At 43.7% G+C, this 18534-nt stretch overlaps 1 protein-coding gene across 2 annotated transcripts in view; it reads right to left on the bottom strand.

Moving 5' to 3' along the window:
• FAM185A (family with sequence similarity 185 member A) overlaps positions 1-18534 on the bottom strand; it is an 80434-nt gene that overhangs the window by 43418 nt on the left and 18482 nt on the right. For both annotated transcript variants that reach the window (XM_008172463.4, XM_005305789.4), the window contains exon 4: positions 3826-3964. In XM_008172463.4, the coding sequence (XP_008170685.1) occupies positions 3826-3964 (139 nt within the window). The remainder of the gene's footprint in view (positions 1-3825; positions 3965-18534) is intronic.

Here is an 18534-nt window from a genome sequence, read left to right as displayed (position 1 = left end):
GGTTAGGGATCTGTTACAGGAATGGGTGTGTGAAGTTTCTGTGGCCTGCAATATGCAGGAGGTCAAACTAGATAATCATGATGGTCCCTTTTGGCCTTAAAGTCTATGAGTCTACTCTGCATGCTAACTCCTACCAAGTGTAGTAACGCTTACATAATTTAATACCGGTTGCTTTTTAATGCATTGTGGTCACGTAAGTAAGTCTATCAGAAAAAGTAAACATTAACAGGCTAAGGCATTGTGGTTTAAATTCAGGGAATTTAAATAATTAATTTAAATCACTAGATTTAAAAAATAATTTATTTAAATCAGGTTGAGGCTTTGTGTGATAGTTACAAGGCAAGCTGCACTTAGATCCCTTTTAATCTCTCTCAAGTGCACCCTTCTGGGGACAGATTTTGCCACCATCACCCCTCCTTCCCTGGGAGCAACGATGTGGTTCTAAACTGGATTTCTGGGCTGCAGGCCCCCTCTTTACCATCTGTTAACCAAACAGGCTCAACTGCATTTAGCACCTGTAAGCTCTTTACCTCCAGGAGCCTATGACAGCAGCTGATTAAATGACTCAAAAACAACTTCTTCAAAACAAAGCATTATTTATTCACTCTACCTACACAGTAAGCAGAGCAAATGTATATAACAAAAGAAGGCCTATCTACATTTCCCCTTACCAAAACCTTATCTTTCCTTGCAAGCTTTAGTAAGTTCCATTTAGCCCAGTTACCTCCATCTCTGGGTTGGGAGAAACTGTGTGCCCTGCTGCAGTGTACTCTCCGTCTCTCTCTCTCTCTCTCTCTGAATCCCCGTCAATGCTCACTGACACTCCCTGGGGAGCCTCTGGCTACTCACTCAAACCCCTCACTGCCCCCCTTCTTCTCTAGGCCAGCAATTTTAAGGTTTAAGCATCCCCTTTGATCCTCGGTTTGGCCTGGAAAGAGTAAACTTTGCCCTCTTAGCTGGAGCCAGGCCAGAGGTATTTGCCATATATAGGGCCCTACCAAATTCACAGTCCATTTTGGTCAATTTCACGGTCATAGGATTTTAAAAATTGTAAATTTTATGATTTCAGCTATTTAAATCTGAAATGTCATGGTGTTGTAACTGTAGGGGTCCTGACCTAAAAAGGAGTTGGGGGTTGCAAGGTACTGTAGGGGGGGTTGTGGTACTGCTACCCTCACTTCTGCGCAGCTGCTGGCGGCGGCGCTGCCTTCAGAGCTGGGCAGCTGGAGAGCGGTGGCTGCTGGCCAGGAGCCCAGTTCTGAAGGCAGAGCCATTGCCAGCAGTAGCACAGAATAAGGATTGGCATGGTATAGTATTGCCACCCCTACTTCTGCGCTGCTGCCTGCAGAACTAGGCCCTCAGTCACCAGCCACCACTCTCTGGCCGCCCTGCTCTGAAGGCAGCAGCTCTGAAGTAAGGGTGGCATGGTATGGTATTGCCATCCTTACTTCGGCGCCCTGCCAGCAGGAGCGCAACCTTCAGAACTGGGTGCCCGGCCAACAGCCAACGCCCTCCGGCTGCCCAGCTCTGAAGGCAGTCCAGAAGTAAGGGTGGCAATACTGCGATCCTCCTAAAATAACCTTGTGACCCCCCTGCAATTTCCTTTTAGGTCAGGACCCCCAATTTGAGAAACACTGGTCTCCCCCGTGAAATCTGTATAGTATAGGGTAAAAGCACACCAAAGACCAGATTTCATGGTCCATGATGCGTTTTTCAGGGCCATGAATTTGGTAGGGCCCTAGCCATATATGTTAGTTACAAGGTATAGTGGGTTTAATTAACAAATAACACTCTCCTGATGGGTTTGCAATCTAAATGTTGCAGCTTTGTGCTCATTCAGGAGACACAGGAAGCAAAATACACTAGAACTAAAAATAAAAATAACTCATTACAATTTTCAAGCTAAGGGCAATGCAAAAGTAAACAAATGGCAAAAGAGTAAATTCAAATGTAAAAATTGTCATTTTTACTAATCTATGGTGTTATTACTAAAATAGAGAACTATATTATTTTAAAATAAGATTTGTCTTAAAGTTTCACCATCAGGTTAAAAACACGTGTTATAACATGTGCACTATATAATCATGAATAGATCTTTATACTTGTCTGCTGTGTTTACAAAGAATTACTGTTCCATAAAAAGGCACTCAAAGTATTAAATAAACTTAGATCTACTTTTGCTTTTGTTTTTAAAAGCAACATTTTAAAAAGAATTGTGTGTTAAAAGAGCAAGTGTTAAGAGTTCCAGAACCATTTAATGTAGAGCTTTAGGAAAATAAACATGAAGTAAGGTAAGAACTATTTGTTTAATCTGGATACAGCTCTATTTGCATTCATGCTGTTCCTGACCGAAATTACAACACAGCTTTAGACATGTGGATTGTGAAAGTGATTTACCTTCAAGTATGATTGTTACTGTTTCATTTTTGGCTTGAAACAGCCAAAATAAGCTTTTCATGGAGACCCGCCCCCTCCCCCAACACTAACCCTACCCCCATTCCACATTAAGAACTTAGTTCTTAGAAGATTATTTAGTAAAAGTCAGCATATTGGCTTAATGGACTGAACAGCAACTAAATATAGTATTTATGTAATTACATTTATTTATGCCTCATCTGTCGGAGAGGCTGGTTCCATTCTAAAGGCTGGAACTTTAGCCGGGAAGTTTATCAATCAGTTTTCAGTTTTCTATAATTGACAAAGGAGTGTTTTGGTTTTTTTTAATAAGGATCAGAGGGAGAAGCAGCATTTATTTCTGTAGTGAGGTAAAAATCTGCAGCCTTCATGAAATTGCAGCAAGTTGTTTTCATATTTCATAATGGAGATATCCCATCTCCTAGAACTGGAAGGGACCTTGAAAGGTCATCGAGTCCAGCCCCCTGCCTTCACTAGCAGGACCAAGTACTGATTTTGCCCCAGATCCCTAAGTGGCCCCCTCAAGGATTGAACTCACAACCCTGGGTTTAGCAGGCCAATGCTCAAACCACTGAGCCTATAGCTAAAGATTGGAACTTGTGCCAATGTGAGTAATTTTCACTGCTGGTTCATGTTCCAGTTTGTCTAACTTAGCTTCAAAATCACTATAAACACATCAAGAACAGAGAGGAGGTGCTCAATGGGAATTCTGGTGAATTATTACTGGGGACCAGGTTCCAACCACTATTACTAATATGAAAGAGACCCATGTTAGCCATCCTTCCAATTCTGGATGAAAAACATTTGGGGAAAAAATATGACATTTGACCTGGAAAATTGTAAATTGGCAGTGTACTAGCTATACAGGACGCCAGCACAAACACAGAGAAAATACTTCTAATAAAAACAGTATCACTTTAAGTCATCGTAACCAAATACTATCCAGAAGTCTTGTTAAACAGGTTAACCCCTTTGATTTCTGTTAAGAGATAAAAACAGATATTTAAAAACAAAGTATAATTTTACCACTGATGCTCCTTTTATTTGTTGTATTTTCTACTATTTAACTCTATGGCAAATTGTTAATTTATATCCCTAAAAATGTGGTATGTTTCTTCCTTTTATGCCTTTTCCTTATTATCACACGCTTACTTATGGAAGTATCTTTAAAATACAATATTATTTACAGCAGAGGAAGAATTAACTAACTTGTCTTGTATATGGTGATCTCATAATTTTAGTATTTGCCAGTGTTGAACTGTTTGAGTCTGGTTTGCTCAGCTGCTGTGTCTGCAGTTGATTATTTAGGGCCCAGCCTCATGGGAGCAGTCATTTTGTTTTTATAATTAACACTATAGATACCCGCACATCTGCTAAATTCCAGACTGTATTTTGCCTTTTCTGTCTTACCATGAATACTTCCCAGTAGAATATCACCAGCTGTTGAAGACAGAAATGAAGATTCTGCATAAAGATATTTGGTTTTCAACAAACCATCTTCAGTAGAAATTTTGATGGATGTCCCCTGTAGTTTCTCTATATTCACACTCTGTAAGAGAAACGAGCTGAAATAAGCACCATGGAAACAGGGCCAGCTCCAGTGTTTTTGCCGCCCTAAGCGGCCGGGGGGAAAAAAAAAAAAAGCCGTGATCAGCAGCACTTCGGCGGCGGCTTCATTCTTCGGTGGCAATTCGGTGGCGGGTCCTTCCCCCCGAGAGGGACTGAGGGATCCGCCGCCAAATTGCCGCCAAAAAGCTGGATGTGCCGCCCCTTTCCGTTGGCCGCCCCAAGCACCTGCTTGCGGCACTGGTGCCTGGAGCCGGCCCTGCATGGAAATATGCCAAGGCTCTTTGAGAGACAACAGAACTACATGACATGCATTTACCCAGATACAAAACACAAGTGGAGTGTCAGATCTCAGCTAGAAGCTACATAACACACAAAATAAATCATCATATTTTGCACTTCCATTCTAGGACTTTAAAGCACTTTATAAGTATAAACCGAATTAAACTTTACAACATCTCTGTGTGGAAAGGAAATATTATTATACCCATTTTACAGGTGCAGAACCTGAGGCACAAAGAGGTTAAAAGGATTTTTAAAGGCAACACAAAAGAGTCTGTGGCACAACCAACAATAAGGTTCCAGTCCTGTGTTTTACTCACATGACAAGAGTGATCTTTAACTCCCCAAATAAGGGGAGTTAAAGAGCTCAGACAGAACCTACAAAATGAAATAAATTTAATCTGTTTCAAAAATAAGTTACAGAATATGATCAAAATTAATAACTGAGGGTTAATAATCTTGAGACAGACTTTTGCAGATATTTAAGAGATGAAGTTAAAATGACGTGCTTTCATAGGAAGTAGTTTACTGTGAGCAACACCATACCAACACTATACATAAAACATAATATGAACATTGTTCCTCTTGCCCCATGTGGGTTTGAAGGTTCTGTTCTGCTGTTTACTCAGACTTTTCATTGGTTCACTTTGTGAACATGACACATGAAAAACTGATAAAAGACAGGCAGAGCAGAGCAAAGTAATATCATTATTTGTAGTAGTTGTATTACTGTTGTGCGAGCCCTAATACATAGACCAGGACCCCCAGCTAAGCAGAGCCTTAAAGGTGAAGGCACGGGGTTTAAATCCAACATGGCTGGAGACACAGGAAAGGAATTTGAAGGTATCATCTTGGACAGACTGGAGGGGTACAGAGTGGGAGTAAGTAGAACTTGGCCTTTGTGCAAATAGTCAGACTTGTAACTATTTGGACATGCACAGTAGGAGATGCATTCTCATGTGATTACAAAGAAAAGAATTAAATTCTTATAGATTCATAGATTATAATGTCAGAAGGACCACTAAGATCTAGATTGGTCTCCTGTATGAAACAGACCATAAGATTCCCTAAATTAATTCCTGTTTGAACTAGAGCACAACTTTTAGAAACACATCCAATTTTGATTTTAAAATTGCCAGTGATGGAAATCCACCACAATCCTTGGTAAATTGTTCCAATGGTTACTTCACTGTTAAAAATTTGCACCTTATTTCCAGTCTGAATGTCTCTAACTCCAACCTCCAGCCATTGGATCATGTTATACTTTTCTCTGCTAGACTGAAGTGTCCATTATCAATTTTTTGTTCCAGATCTGGGTGCTTATAGACTGTGATCAAGTCTCCTTTTAACCTTCTCTTTGTTAAACTACAGTAGAACCTCAGGGTTACAAACACCTCAGGAATGGAGGCTGTTCATAATTCTGAAATGTTTGTAACTCTGAACAAAATGTTATGGTTGTTCTTTCAAAAGTTTACAACTGAACATTGATGTAATACAGCTTTGAAACTTTACTATGCAGAAGAAAAATGCTGTGTTTTCCCTTTATTTTTTACTAGTTTACATTTAACATAGTACTGTACTGTATTTGCCTTTTTTTTTTATTTGATCTCTGCTACGCCTGATTGTGTACTTCCAGTTCCAAATGAGATGTGTGGTTGACTGGTCAGTTCATCACTCCGGTATTCATAACTCTGAGGTTCTATTCTAAACAGATTGAGCTTCCTTAAGGCTTTCACTATAAATCATGTTTTCCTATCCTTTAATCATTATCATGGCTTGTCTCTGAACCCTCTTCAATTTATCAGCATCCTTCCTGTATTGTTGACATCAGAACTGGACACAGTATTCCAGTAGTCACACGAGTGATAAATACAAAAGTAATATAACCTCCCTACTTCTACTACATATTCCTCTGTTTTTATACATCCAAGGATTACATTAGATTTTTTGGCCACAGCATCAGACTGGGAGCTCACATTCAGCTGATTATCCATCATGACCCCCAAGACTTTATAAAAGTCGCTGCTTCCCAGGAAAGAGTCCTCCATCCTGTAAGTATAGCCTATCTCTTTTGTTCCTAGATGTATAACTTTACATTTAACCATATTAAAATGCATATTGTTTACTTGGGCCCAATTTACCAAGCAATCCAATACTTACAAGTTCAGCATGATTTGTTTTGTAATTATATAATAATTCAAGTTACACTCCTGTTCAGCATGTTTTTAATTTGCCAGCTTTGCCTTTTTCCTTAATAAAATGTAGTGTGCAAAATCATTATCCATCCTATGAAATGATTTACAGCCTTGTGGTGTACATCAGCTCATCTTAAAATCCACTTTGGCGTTTTAATGCCATCTTTGCCTTATAAGATGAATCTCCCATCCCATACAATCCTCTGAAAAGGATGCGATGTAAAAAAGTTCTTACAAATATAAGGACGTGTCATCAAACTCTTCTGTCTAAGGTTCTCTCTCTCTCTACCCCTGCTATGTAAGTTTACAGTCAACTAAGTTTGGGAGTGAAACCCGCGATCTCATTACAGCCCCTTTATGCCACATAAAACAGCCAAAGCAGCATAAAGGGGTCTTAAGAACCCTGTACTTCACTGAGGGTACTGCAATGGTGCACGCACAGTGGAAGACCGCTCTTGAGGACATCCTTACAAGCCCTGGCATAAGGGCATGCTGGGAGCAGGGATGGTGTAAGGAAGGAGAGGCATGTTGGAGGAATGGGTCACAGAACTGCAGAGATTTGGGGCAACATTGCAACCCACAGGGCAATGGGGAGGCTGCCTTAGCCCTGGGACCTAAGTTAAGTTATACGAGGGGCCTCTCCAACCCCCCAGACAGCCTAGGATTAGGAGGGCACAAAGATGGTTTATCGCTTAGGCTTTAGAGGCACAGCCCAGACTCTAACCCTATATTTCATATACAGTGCACAGCTAGAGTGATATTTGGTCTCAGACCTCATATAATTCAATAATATTCATGGATTGTTGCCAACTTCTGAAAAGTCATTTAAATATTTTATTTAAAACTAAACTGTTCTATTGCGATCAAGATTCCATGTATTCAGCAATTCCACAACTGTGGCAGTTGCCATACAAACCAACACGTCCCTCAAAATTATGTTTCAGAATTTAAGCTTTCATTTTTAAAAAGGTTGAGGGAGAGATTTTCAAAGGCACAACTGGCAGTTAGGTACCCAACTCCGATGGAAAGTGAATGGAAGTTCGGTGCCTAACTGCTCTTTATGCCTCTGAAAACTCTCCAAGGCCTTGTCTACGCTATACAGTTTTGTCAACAAAAGTAAACTTTCATTGACAAAACAGTGGAGGTGTACACACTGCAATGCTCCTCCCACCGATATAACTCCCCTGCTATACTGACATAACAAATCCACCTTGATGAAAGGCATAGGGCTTTTTGTGACATACTTAGAGTGACACAGCTTCAATGTAAATACTGCGCTTTTGTATGTCACCCTAACCTGATCGGTCTGGTCATCAGTTTGAACTCCTCTGCCCTGAAGGTACACACGTATGTACCCCTCCGCCTTTTAAAGGCCTGAGAATTTTTGAAATTTCTCTTCCTCTTTGCTCGGTCTGGACAGTTCACACAGCATCTTCCCAGGTGATCATGCTGGCTTTCTGCAACAGATGTGCTTCCCCATGGAATACACCGGAGCTGTTGGATCACACTGGGTCTGCAGGGAGAGGAGGCTGTGCAGTTGCAGCTTTGCTCTAGACTTAGGAACTTTGATTCCTATGGGCTGATTGCTAGCGGCATGCAGGAGAAGGGGCACGAAAGGAACACGCGGCAGGGCCATGCTAAAATCAAGGAGCTGAGGCAGGCATGCCAGAAGGCAAGGGAGGCCAACCATTGCTCTGGTGCAGCACTGAAGACATGCCGCTTCTACAAGGAGCTGCACGCCATCCTTGGTGGCAGTCTCACCTCTACTGCCAATAGCCCCATGGATACTTCAAGGGGACTAGAGGCAGTGGCCAGTGCAGTCAACTCCGAGGATGAAGTGTAGATGAGGAAATGGAGTTGGAGGAGGAGGTGGAACACACAATAGGGTGATCTGATAGCACGGCGAGTCAGGACCTCTTTTTGACTCCAGAGGGATATAGCCAGTCCCAACACTCTGGCTCTGGCATGCCTGAAGCAGGGGACATGAGCATGGGTAAGCACGCATTTTGCTTTGATACTTCATGGTGAGAGGAGATTGAGCTCTCATGTACTTTGTTATATGGTAAAGGATGGATAAGGGAAAGAAATTAAAAACAGAACATATGCAGATACACAGCGCGGGCCCAGCAGAAAAGTTTGTTAATGTAGACCGGGAGGTCCCAGGAAACCTCCACAGAGGATGATTAAGCTACTGGAGGACCACAGAGAGATGCTCAAGTCGCTCATTAGGCTACAGTCAGAGCACATCCATGCACGAGTCCCTCTACTGCCAATACAGAACTCCATTCCATGCCCTCCCCAAACGCCCCCACCACATTCCATGCATATTCCCAGTCCCTCGCAGTACCCCTTGCATTCCACCCCTAGAGACTGGTTTCACAATGAAAGCTGGAGTTACACACAGCTCTGAGACACATAACTGAGAGACTGCTCCTCGTTTCCATGCCCCGTTTGAAGAAATATTTTTGTTTTGTTGTGTTATTAAACTTTATTCTTTTATACAAATTGACACTGTATTTGTGTCATACACACATGAGTTGGTGCTAACATTCAAACACAGTGGCTATTGGCAGGAATATTTGCTCAGTACAATTAACGCTCAGGAAGCAAGCACTACAGGGGTCATTCAGGGAGCCAAATAAACATTGCCTGGCTTCACATAAAGACACATTCCTAGGAATCATTGTCAAAATGTTCCTTCAAAGCCTCCCCAATTCAAATAGCACCCTGCTGTGCCCTTCTAATTGTCCTGTATCTGGCTGCTCAAAATCAGCAGCAAGCCAATCAACCTCAACACTCCACCTCTGGGGAAACTTTTCCGCCTTCGGTTTGCAAATATTGTGCAGAATACAGCAGGCTGAAATGACCATAGGAATATCTTCCTCACTGAGGTCTAACCTACCAAAAAAACAGTCCAACAACCTTTTAATCTGCCAAAGGCACATCCAACGGTTATTCGGCACCTGCTGAGCCAGTTGTTGAAGCGCTACTTGCTGCTGTTTAGGTTCCCGGTGTAAGGCTTCATGAGCCATGGGAGTAAGGGATAGGCAGGTCTCCCAGGATCACTAGGGGCATTTCCACATCCCCCACTGGAAACTTCTGGTCTGGAAAGAAAATCCCTGCATGCAGCTTTCTACACAGTCCAGTGCTCCTAAAGACGTGGGCATCATGCACCTTCCCTGACCACCCCGCATTGATGTCAGTGAAACAGCCCCAGTGATCCACCAGTGCCTGCAAGATCATGTAGAAGTAGCCCTTTCAGTTGATGTTCTCCTTCTCAAGATGGTCTGGGGTCAAAAGAAGGATATGTCTTCCATCTATTGCCCTGCTGCAGTTAGGGAATCCCAAAGCCTTGAAGCCATCAAGTATTTCTTGAACATTACCGAGAATCACAGTCCTTCGTAGGAGGCGGCGATTAATGGCCCTGCACACTTGCATCACCACAACCCCCACGGTGGATTTTCCACCTCCAAACTGATTCGCAACTGGCGGGTAGCAGTCTGGAGTCGACAGCTTCCACACAGCGATTGCCACTCGCTTCTCCACAGTGAGGGCAGCTCTCATTCTGGTGTCCTTCTGCTGCAGTGCTGGGGTGAGCTCCCCACACAGTTCCAGGAAGGTGGATTTGCGCAGCCAAAAGTTCTGCAGCCACAGCTCATCATCCCCTACGTTCATCACGATGCAATCCCACGCAGTGCTTGTTTCCCAAGCCCAGTACTGACAGTCCACCGTGTGCAGCTGCTCCGTGAATGTCAGCAGCAATCTTGAATTATTTCTTTACATGGCACACAGCAGGGCAGGCAACACTGATTCATTTTCTGTTTCATAGCTTATGAAACACAGCAGGACCAGTCACGTCGTGTTCATAATGCTCATCACCAAACTGGTCAGCAGTTCAGGATCCATGCTTTCAGACAGAGGTGATGGCAGGCGCACAGTTTACAAGGGCTGTTAAAAAATGGCACGAAACTGAGTCGGAAGCCCATGAAATGATGGAACAAAACAAACTGCATCATGGGATGGTGAGCACACCCCCATGATGCATCGCAATCCATTCCCAGAGCTCCCAGAACTCGATGAGTTGCACAGTGGGATAGCTTCCCACGATGCAATGCTCTCCGTGTGAAGGCAAAAGCACTGACTGTGGACATGCTCCGCCAACGCAAGGAAAATTGTGTGGACATGCACAACTGATGTAATTAAAGCAGCTTATGATCATTGACCTAACTCTGTAGAGTAGATATGGCCTTAGTTTCTTCTTGTTGCAGTGCTAGTGTAGCTAAGGCACTGGTGGCTCTTGGCATTGTAAGCATCAGGCTAGAATTTTGCTGCCTACATTTCCATTCCACTGATAGTAACAATGATGGCTTCACTAATGTAGATGGGGCTCCAGGTGGTCAGCAACATTTTAAACAACGTGACATCTAATCCTGTCACATTGTTTAAAATGTTGCTGACCACCTGGAGCCCCATCTACATTAGTGAAGCCATCATTGTTACTATCAGTGGTATGGAAATATAGGCAGCAAAATTCTAGCAAAAAGACATCCAACTGTAGATACAGCCTAAGTGTAAAGCTGCGGAGTGGCTTTCCTGACTATGCAAAGAAAGCCTGAAACAATAATTCTAAGAGGTGTGAAATACCCCATTTATCCGCATGGGGGATTAACTCTGGCTCCTGCTGATGACAATTTAAATATTAACATTAACAACAATTTCACTGCTTAACATTTTTATCAGTGATAGCCAGCTAATGTGCTTACTTGTTACTGGATGCAGTGGTTGATATTGAGGTGAAGTGCAATAAGGAAGCTAGTCACTAATGAAAGTTACCGAGGTGAGGAATGAGCATTTCAAGGCACCTCAAAATTCTAAAATCACCTCAGATCTCACCCACAAGTGCATGCCCACAAAAGCAGGATACACAGTTAAGACACATACTGTAAACAGAGGAAGATGGGTAAAACAGGGTGGCTCCTCGCTGTGACTATTTTTAATGTTGAATTGTTTATCTTTTATAGATTTTTGGCAGAATCTGAATGGTTTTGTTTTGTTACGTAAGTGTTATATAAGATCCTACAAGTGTAGATTAGCCAATGACTTCCCACCGAAAAAAGTGTTTCACCAATCAATCCACCAGAAATTCTTGGGGAATTCCATTCCTTCTGGGAAAGATCAGAACATAAGAATGGTCATACTGGGTCAGACCAATAGTCCATCTAGCCTAGTATCCTGTCTTCTGACAGTGGCCAGTACCACTTTCTTCAGAGGGAATGAACAGAACAGTGCAATTATCAAGTGATCCATCCCCTGTCGTCCATTCCCAGCTTCCAGGAGTCAGAGGTCTAGGGACACCTAGAGCATGGGGTTGTGTCCCTTTCCATCTTGGCTAGTAGCCACTGATGCACTTATCCTCCATGAACATATCTAATTCTTTTTTGAACCCAGTTATACTTTTTTAGATGCATTACTTCAGCCTTGCAAAACTCATTTCGCCTACATGCACAGGGTGATTAGTTTTCTTTAGGTGTATAAGTAAAATATCATTAGTTCATTCATCAGTATAGTAAATGAGAGTGAGTAGATTTTGTGACTGGGCAAGTTTTCATGACAAATTTGCCATAGTGCGTTAATTTCCAAGTCTCAATAAAAAAATACTTGAAGTAAGAAGCAAACCATACTTTCTTTCTTATTTATTTATTTATTGCTCTCATTCTTTGTTTTATAAGCACCTTGACCATTTCTTCATTTTTCTTCATTTTGTCTAGTATTTTAGAAAACAACTCCCTTTGTGGCTGAAATCTTGGGTGTCCAATTTCAGCCCAGAAGAAATTATAGAGCATAGCTAGAAACCCCTCACATTCCTGGTTTATAATGGAAATGCTGACAAACCCATAACTACATAATGATGACTACCACTAATGGAACAAAAGTGTAACAACAGCACACATTGCAGATATAACGCAGCCTGATTACTAACAGAAACTGCTATTTGAGAAAAGCCGAATATCACACTCGAAAAACTGACTGCCCAAATACTGCATTAAGAAATTTTACTCTGTAGATAAACATGATGGGCCAAATTCTGTTCCCAGTGCCATGGCTGTAAATTCAAAGTTACTCCAATGACCTATATAAAGATACTGTGGATTTACAAAGGTGTTACTGAGAGCAGAGTAGTCGTTAACTATTTTATCTAAATTATTATGGGCTTTTAGGAAAGAACATTTCCAAATATTAAAAGCTGTATGAAATTTATTTGAATGTTTTATTGCTTCAAAAAAATCACATTTTAGCAGAACATTTATGTAAAAAAATAGTAATATTTCCAAGGTTAAAATGCATCCATTACATTAGAGTATCTTTAGATAGGCTGTAGTTTATATTTACAATACAAATGTCACATTCTGACACATGGAATACTTATGTGTCAGATTCTGCTCTGACACTGGCTTTATACTGTTGCAACTCCATAGCTAAATTCTACTTTTGGTAAAACCAGTGTAAATTTGGAGTAACTCCATTTAATTCATGGATGTAAATGAGAGTAGATTATGACGAATGACTTACTTATGTTAATCCTAATTTACACCAACATATATGAGAAGAGAGCCAAAGCTAGTATGTTGTAAAACAAGTGAAACTGCTTTGAAATATGGCCCCTTACACTACTCTGAATCTGACTCAATATGAAAAAGCAAGGGCCCCAATCCTCAGGTCAGGCCCAAGGTCAAGTCACACACTTCCTCCAGATGACTGTATGCTAAAAGGCCAGGCTGGGGTAGCATAGTGCCAGCATAGCCAGAGGAATTCTCATCTGTCTAGTTAGGACAGCTTTAGAGTCCCTTTGCACCACTGACGCAGGGGCCCAGATCTGGTCCAAGGAATGGTAGCTGTACAGAATACTCTTATCTCTCTTACCGTTAAAAAAGGCAAACGAAGCACAGTGGCCTGAAACTTGCCTTATGATGCCATCTGCTGGAAAATATGAACTATTTCTACTTTAAAACTGGTTTGTATTAACCACACTCTTCAGTTCACATTGTATGATTAGTATTACCATTGTATAATTAGTATTACATACTCTCATTCAGTATTTTACCTAAACAACTAACCAGATATACACAAACCATTTTCTGCTTTAGTTTTGTTGACTTTATAGCCCTGAAATTATTAGATGTGATTAAGATCCATTGTACAGTATCTTGTACACAATTTTTGTTAAAACGTTATGGCCAACATGTTCAAACTTGGTTGCCTAGAGTTAGGCAGCTAAATCCATATTTAAGAACCTAAATAAATCAACTGATTTTCAGAGATGCTTAACTCCCATTAACTTCAGTGGAAGCTCCGGGTGTTCAGTACTTTTGAATATCAAGCCACTTTTAATTGGGTACTTAAATATGGATTCAGATGACTATTTTAGGCACCCATATTTAAAAATTTTGGACAATTTAATCCTAATGTAAGGAGTCACAACTAAGCTGGAACTGACAGAGTTGCATCTACTTATTCCATAGCTAATTTGTTCCTATGTTAGAATAAAAGGAGATTGATTTTTATTTTTATTTAATATTAACAAAAACTAGCATTTAAATCTACTATGCTAGAATTCATATTTATAGATTGACCTCACATGCAAAATTTAAAATGAAGCAAGTTAAACAGTCAAAGATACAAAAAGTAGTCTTGTCAGCAAGATACCAGATTTGAATCTTAGTTTAGTAATTTAACTGACATACTTTATAAAAGACAAAATAAGAAATCTTGAGTTCCAGCCTCTGATCTCTCCACACATGGGAGAGGCTGTATTCATTCTTATTATTTGTACTGGTGTAGTGACTAGAGCCCCCAATCAGGACTGGGGCTCCACTGTGCTAGACAATGTACATATATAAAAGAAAAAAAGACAGTCCTTGCCCTGAAGAGCTAACGGTCTAAGGGCCTGTCTACACGGTGCATTAGTCCACACCAGAGGGTTATAAATTCTAATGTGCACTAGCACAGTGGCTCTCAACCTTTCCAGACCACTGTACCCCTTTCAGGTGTCTGATGTGTCTTGTGTACACCCAAGTTACACCTCACTTAGGCCTGGTCTACACTAGGCGTTTATGTCGAAGTTAGCGCCGTTACATCGAATTAACCCTGCACCCGTCCACACTGCGATGCTATTTAGTTCGACATAGAGGTCTCTTTAATTCGACTTCTGTACTCCTCCCCGACGAGGGGAGTAGCGCCAAATTCGACATGGCCATGTCGAATTAGGCTAGGTGTGGATGGAAATCGACGCTAATAGCTCCGGGAGCTATCCCACAGTGCACCACTCTGTTGACGCTCTGGACAGCAGTGCGAGCTCGGATGCTCTGACCAGCCACACAGGAAAAGCCCCGGGAAAATTTGAATTGGAATTCCTTTTCCTGTCTGGCCAGTTTGAATCTCATTTCCTGTCTGGACATCGTGACGAGCACAGCAGCACTGGCAACGATGCAGAGCTCTCCAGCAGTGATGGCCGTGCAGTCTGTGAATAGAAAGAGGGCCCCAGCATGGACTGATCGGGAAGTCTTGGATCTCATCGCTGTGTGGGGCGATGAGTCCGTGCTTTCCGAGCTGCGATCCAAAAGACGGAATGCAAAGATCTACGAGAAGATCTCTAAAGACATGGCAGAGAGAGGATACAGCCGGGATGCAACGCAGTGCCGCGTGAAAATCAAGGAGCTGAGACAAGGCTACCAGAAGACCAAAGAGGCAAACGGACGCTCCGGATCCCATCCCCAGACATCCCGTTTCTACGAGGCACTGCATTCCATCCTCGGTGCGGCCGCCACCACTACCCCACCAGTGACCGTGGACTCTGAGGATGGGATAATGTCCACGGCCGGTTCCTCCGACATGTTAGGGGACGGGGAAGATGAGGAAGGAGATGAGGAGGGCGAGGCAGTCGGCAGCGCTCACAACGCTGATTTCCCCGACAGCCAGGATCTCTTTATCACCCTTACAGAGATCCCCTACGAAGCGTCCCCAGCCGTTACCCCGGACACAGAATCTGGTGAAGGATCAGCCAGTAAGTGTTGTAAACATCTAAACATTTATTTTTAACAAAACAGGAATATTAACAATTAAAAGAATGGGTTGTTCATGATTAGTGTGCCCTATGCGCTTAACGGTTTAGTCATGGGCAGTGCAAGTTTTGAAAAAAAATCTAGCAATGTCCGGTTTTCAGTGATTGTCCTGCACAAGCCGCTCTACTGTTTATTCCCTGCTACTGCAGCTACAGTAAAATGCGGTCTATATGTCCGGGGATAGAGCAGTAATCCTCCTGGGATATCTCGATGAAGCTCTCCTGGAGGTAACTTGAAAGCCGTTGCATGAGGTTCCTGGGGAGAGCGGCCTTATTGGGTCCTCCGAAGTACGAGACGTTGCCGCGCCACGAGACTATCACGTACTCGGGAATCATTGCTCTGCATAGCAGGGCGGCATACGGCCCTGGTCTTTGGAGGCTTTCCCGGAGCATTCTCTGTCTGTCGCTCTCAGAGATCCTCATCAGGGTGATGTCGCCCATGGTGACCTGCTTTTAATTAGGTAGGGGAATGTTAGTGTTGGGACTGCTTTCCCGTTCCTTGACAGAACTGTAACCGCTGGTTTGTAGCCACGCGGTGGAGGCGGGAGAGGGGCAGCCGAAAGGGATCGTTCCCGGGGACAGCCGCGAGGGGGTGGGACAGGGGCAGAGTTCCCGCTTGCCGGATTGCTGGCTGCAGGAACTGACATAGCTTTAAATGTGAAATGAGGGCAGTGGTAATCTAAAAGTTTTAAACTGCCACAAGTGTACGGCTTTCCATGTCTGCCTGCAACAGAAATTCCGTTGTGCTGCCCCGCTTCTCAAATGTGCTGTGCAAGACCCCAGGCACTGAATGCGAAGGCCGAAAATTCGACCTTGTGCTGAGTGCGCATGTGATAGGTGCTGTGCATGGTCTTGTTCACAGAGAAAGACTATGTTCTTTGTTCACAACTACATTTTTCTTTCTGAGGAATTCACTCCCTTTTTCCCATTTCCACAGCCCCATCTGCGACTGTCTCACAACCTAGCCTGGAATCACACTCCCAGAGGCTAGCGCGGATTAGGCGTAGGAAGAGGAGGACACGGGAGGACATGTTCTCTGAGCTTATGGCCTGTTCCCAAGCCCAGGCAGCACAGCAGACCCAGTGGCGGGAGAACTTGACCCGAATGCACCAAGCCAACATGGATCGGGAGGAGAGGTGGCGGCAGGAAGACCAGCAGGCGACTCAAACGCTGCTTGGACTACTGAGGGAGCAAACGGACACGCTCCGGCGCCTTGTGGATGTTCTGCAGGAACGGAGGCAGGAGGACAGAGCCCCGCTGCAGTCCATCTCTTACCGCCCTCCCCTGCCACCAAGTCCCATACCCACCTCACCCAAAGTGCAAAGAAGGAGAGGCGGCAGAGTCCCTGCTAAGTCTCACTCCACCCCTGCAGAGAGCTCTAGTAGCAGAAGGCTCTCATTTCCCAAAATTTGAAAAGTTCTTTCCTTCCCGCCTGACACAAGCCCCCGTCCAAGTTTCACCTCCCAATGCCATGTGTAGTTGATAATAAAAAATACGTTTCTGTAAACTACTGTTTCAATCATGTTCTTTTGGAGGAGGATGGGAAAGGGGGTTGGTAATTGGACAGGACAGTCACCTTTGGCAGGGTACATAGTCGGGGGCAGGCACAGCAGCAGGGCACATACACAGTGCAGTGATGCAGTGACTAGTTACCCTGGTTAGTCTGGGAGGTTGTTTTCATGTTCTGTGGTGGGGGGTGGGTTGCTCTGTGACTTTGTGGCAGGGGAGGGCAGTTACAGATCTTAAGCGGCGGTCCTTAGGCAGGATCACAGAGCCACACAGCAGGGGATCTGTAACCGTCCTCTCCCTGCCACAAAGTCACATAGACCCCCCCATACACACAGTCCCGATCAGGAGGGGTGACAGGCTCCGTTGAAACAACCATCCCACCGCAGCGGAGCCTGTCAATCCTTGAGTTTAGAAGCTGCATTCGCGTCACTACACTACACCCGCTCCGCACCACAGTCTGCGTCCCAGTTTTAAAAAATTCCCGCGAAAACAGTATTAAAGAAAACGGTGTGCTTTAACAAAGTTGAACTATTTTTATTTCGAAACGTGTGTTGGAAGGAGGGTGAAGGGGGTATGTAACTGGATAGGATAGTCAACATTACCTGGGTAAAGAAACGGGGGCAGGTTTAGCTTCTCAGTACACAAACTTTAAAGTCACAGGTTACCCTGCTCACTCAGGAACTTTGCTTTCAAAGCCTCCCGGATGCACAGCGCTTCCAGCTGGTCTCTTCTAATCGCCCGGCTGTCTGGCTGTGAGTAATCAGCAGCCAGGCTATTTTCCTCAACCTCCCACCCCGCCATAAAGGTCTCCCCCTTGCTCTCACAGAGATTGTGGAGCACACAGCAAGCTGCTATAACAATGGGGATATTGGTTTCGCTGAGATCACAGCGAGTCAGTAAGCTTCTCCATCTCCCCTTGAGGCGGCCAAAAGCACACTCCACCACCATTCTGCACTTGCTCAGCCGGTAGTTGAAGAGTTCTTTTTCACTGTCCAGGGCGCCAGTATAGGGCTTCATGAGCCAGGGCATTAGCGGGTAGGCTGGGTCCCCGAGGATGACTATAGGCATCTCCACATCCCCAACAGTTATTTTGTGGTCCGGGAAGTAAATACCTTGTTGCAGCCGTCTAAACAGACCAGAGTTCCTGAAAACACGAGCGTCATGAACCTTGCCCGGCCATCCCACGTAGATGTTGGTAAAACGTCCCCTGTGGTCCACTAGTGCTTGCAGCACCATGGAAAAGTAGCCCTTTCGGTTAATGTACTGGATGGCCTGGTGGTCCGGTGCCAGGATAGGGATGTGAGTTCCATCTATGGCCCCACCGCAGTTTGGGAATCCCATCGCTGCGAAGCCATCTATGATCGCCTCCACGTTTCCCAGGGTCACTACCTTTGGCAGCAGTACATCAACGATTGCCTTGGCTACTTGCATCACAACAACCCCCACTGT

The sequence above is a fragment of the Chrysemys picta genome, chromosome 1 (genome assembly GCF_011386835.1).
Source record: "Chrysemys picta bellii isolate R12L10 chromosome 1, ASM1138683v2, whole genome shotgun sequence".
NCBI lineage: Eukaryota > Metazoa > Chordata > Testudines > Emydidae > Chrysemys > Chrysemys picta.
The sequence above is the reverse complement of the archived record's forward strand: the minus strand, read 5'-3'. Positions and strand labels throughout refer to the sequence as shown.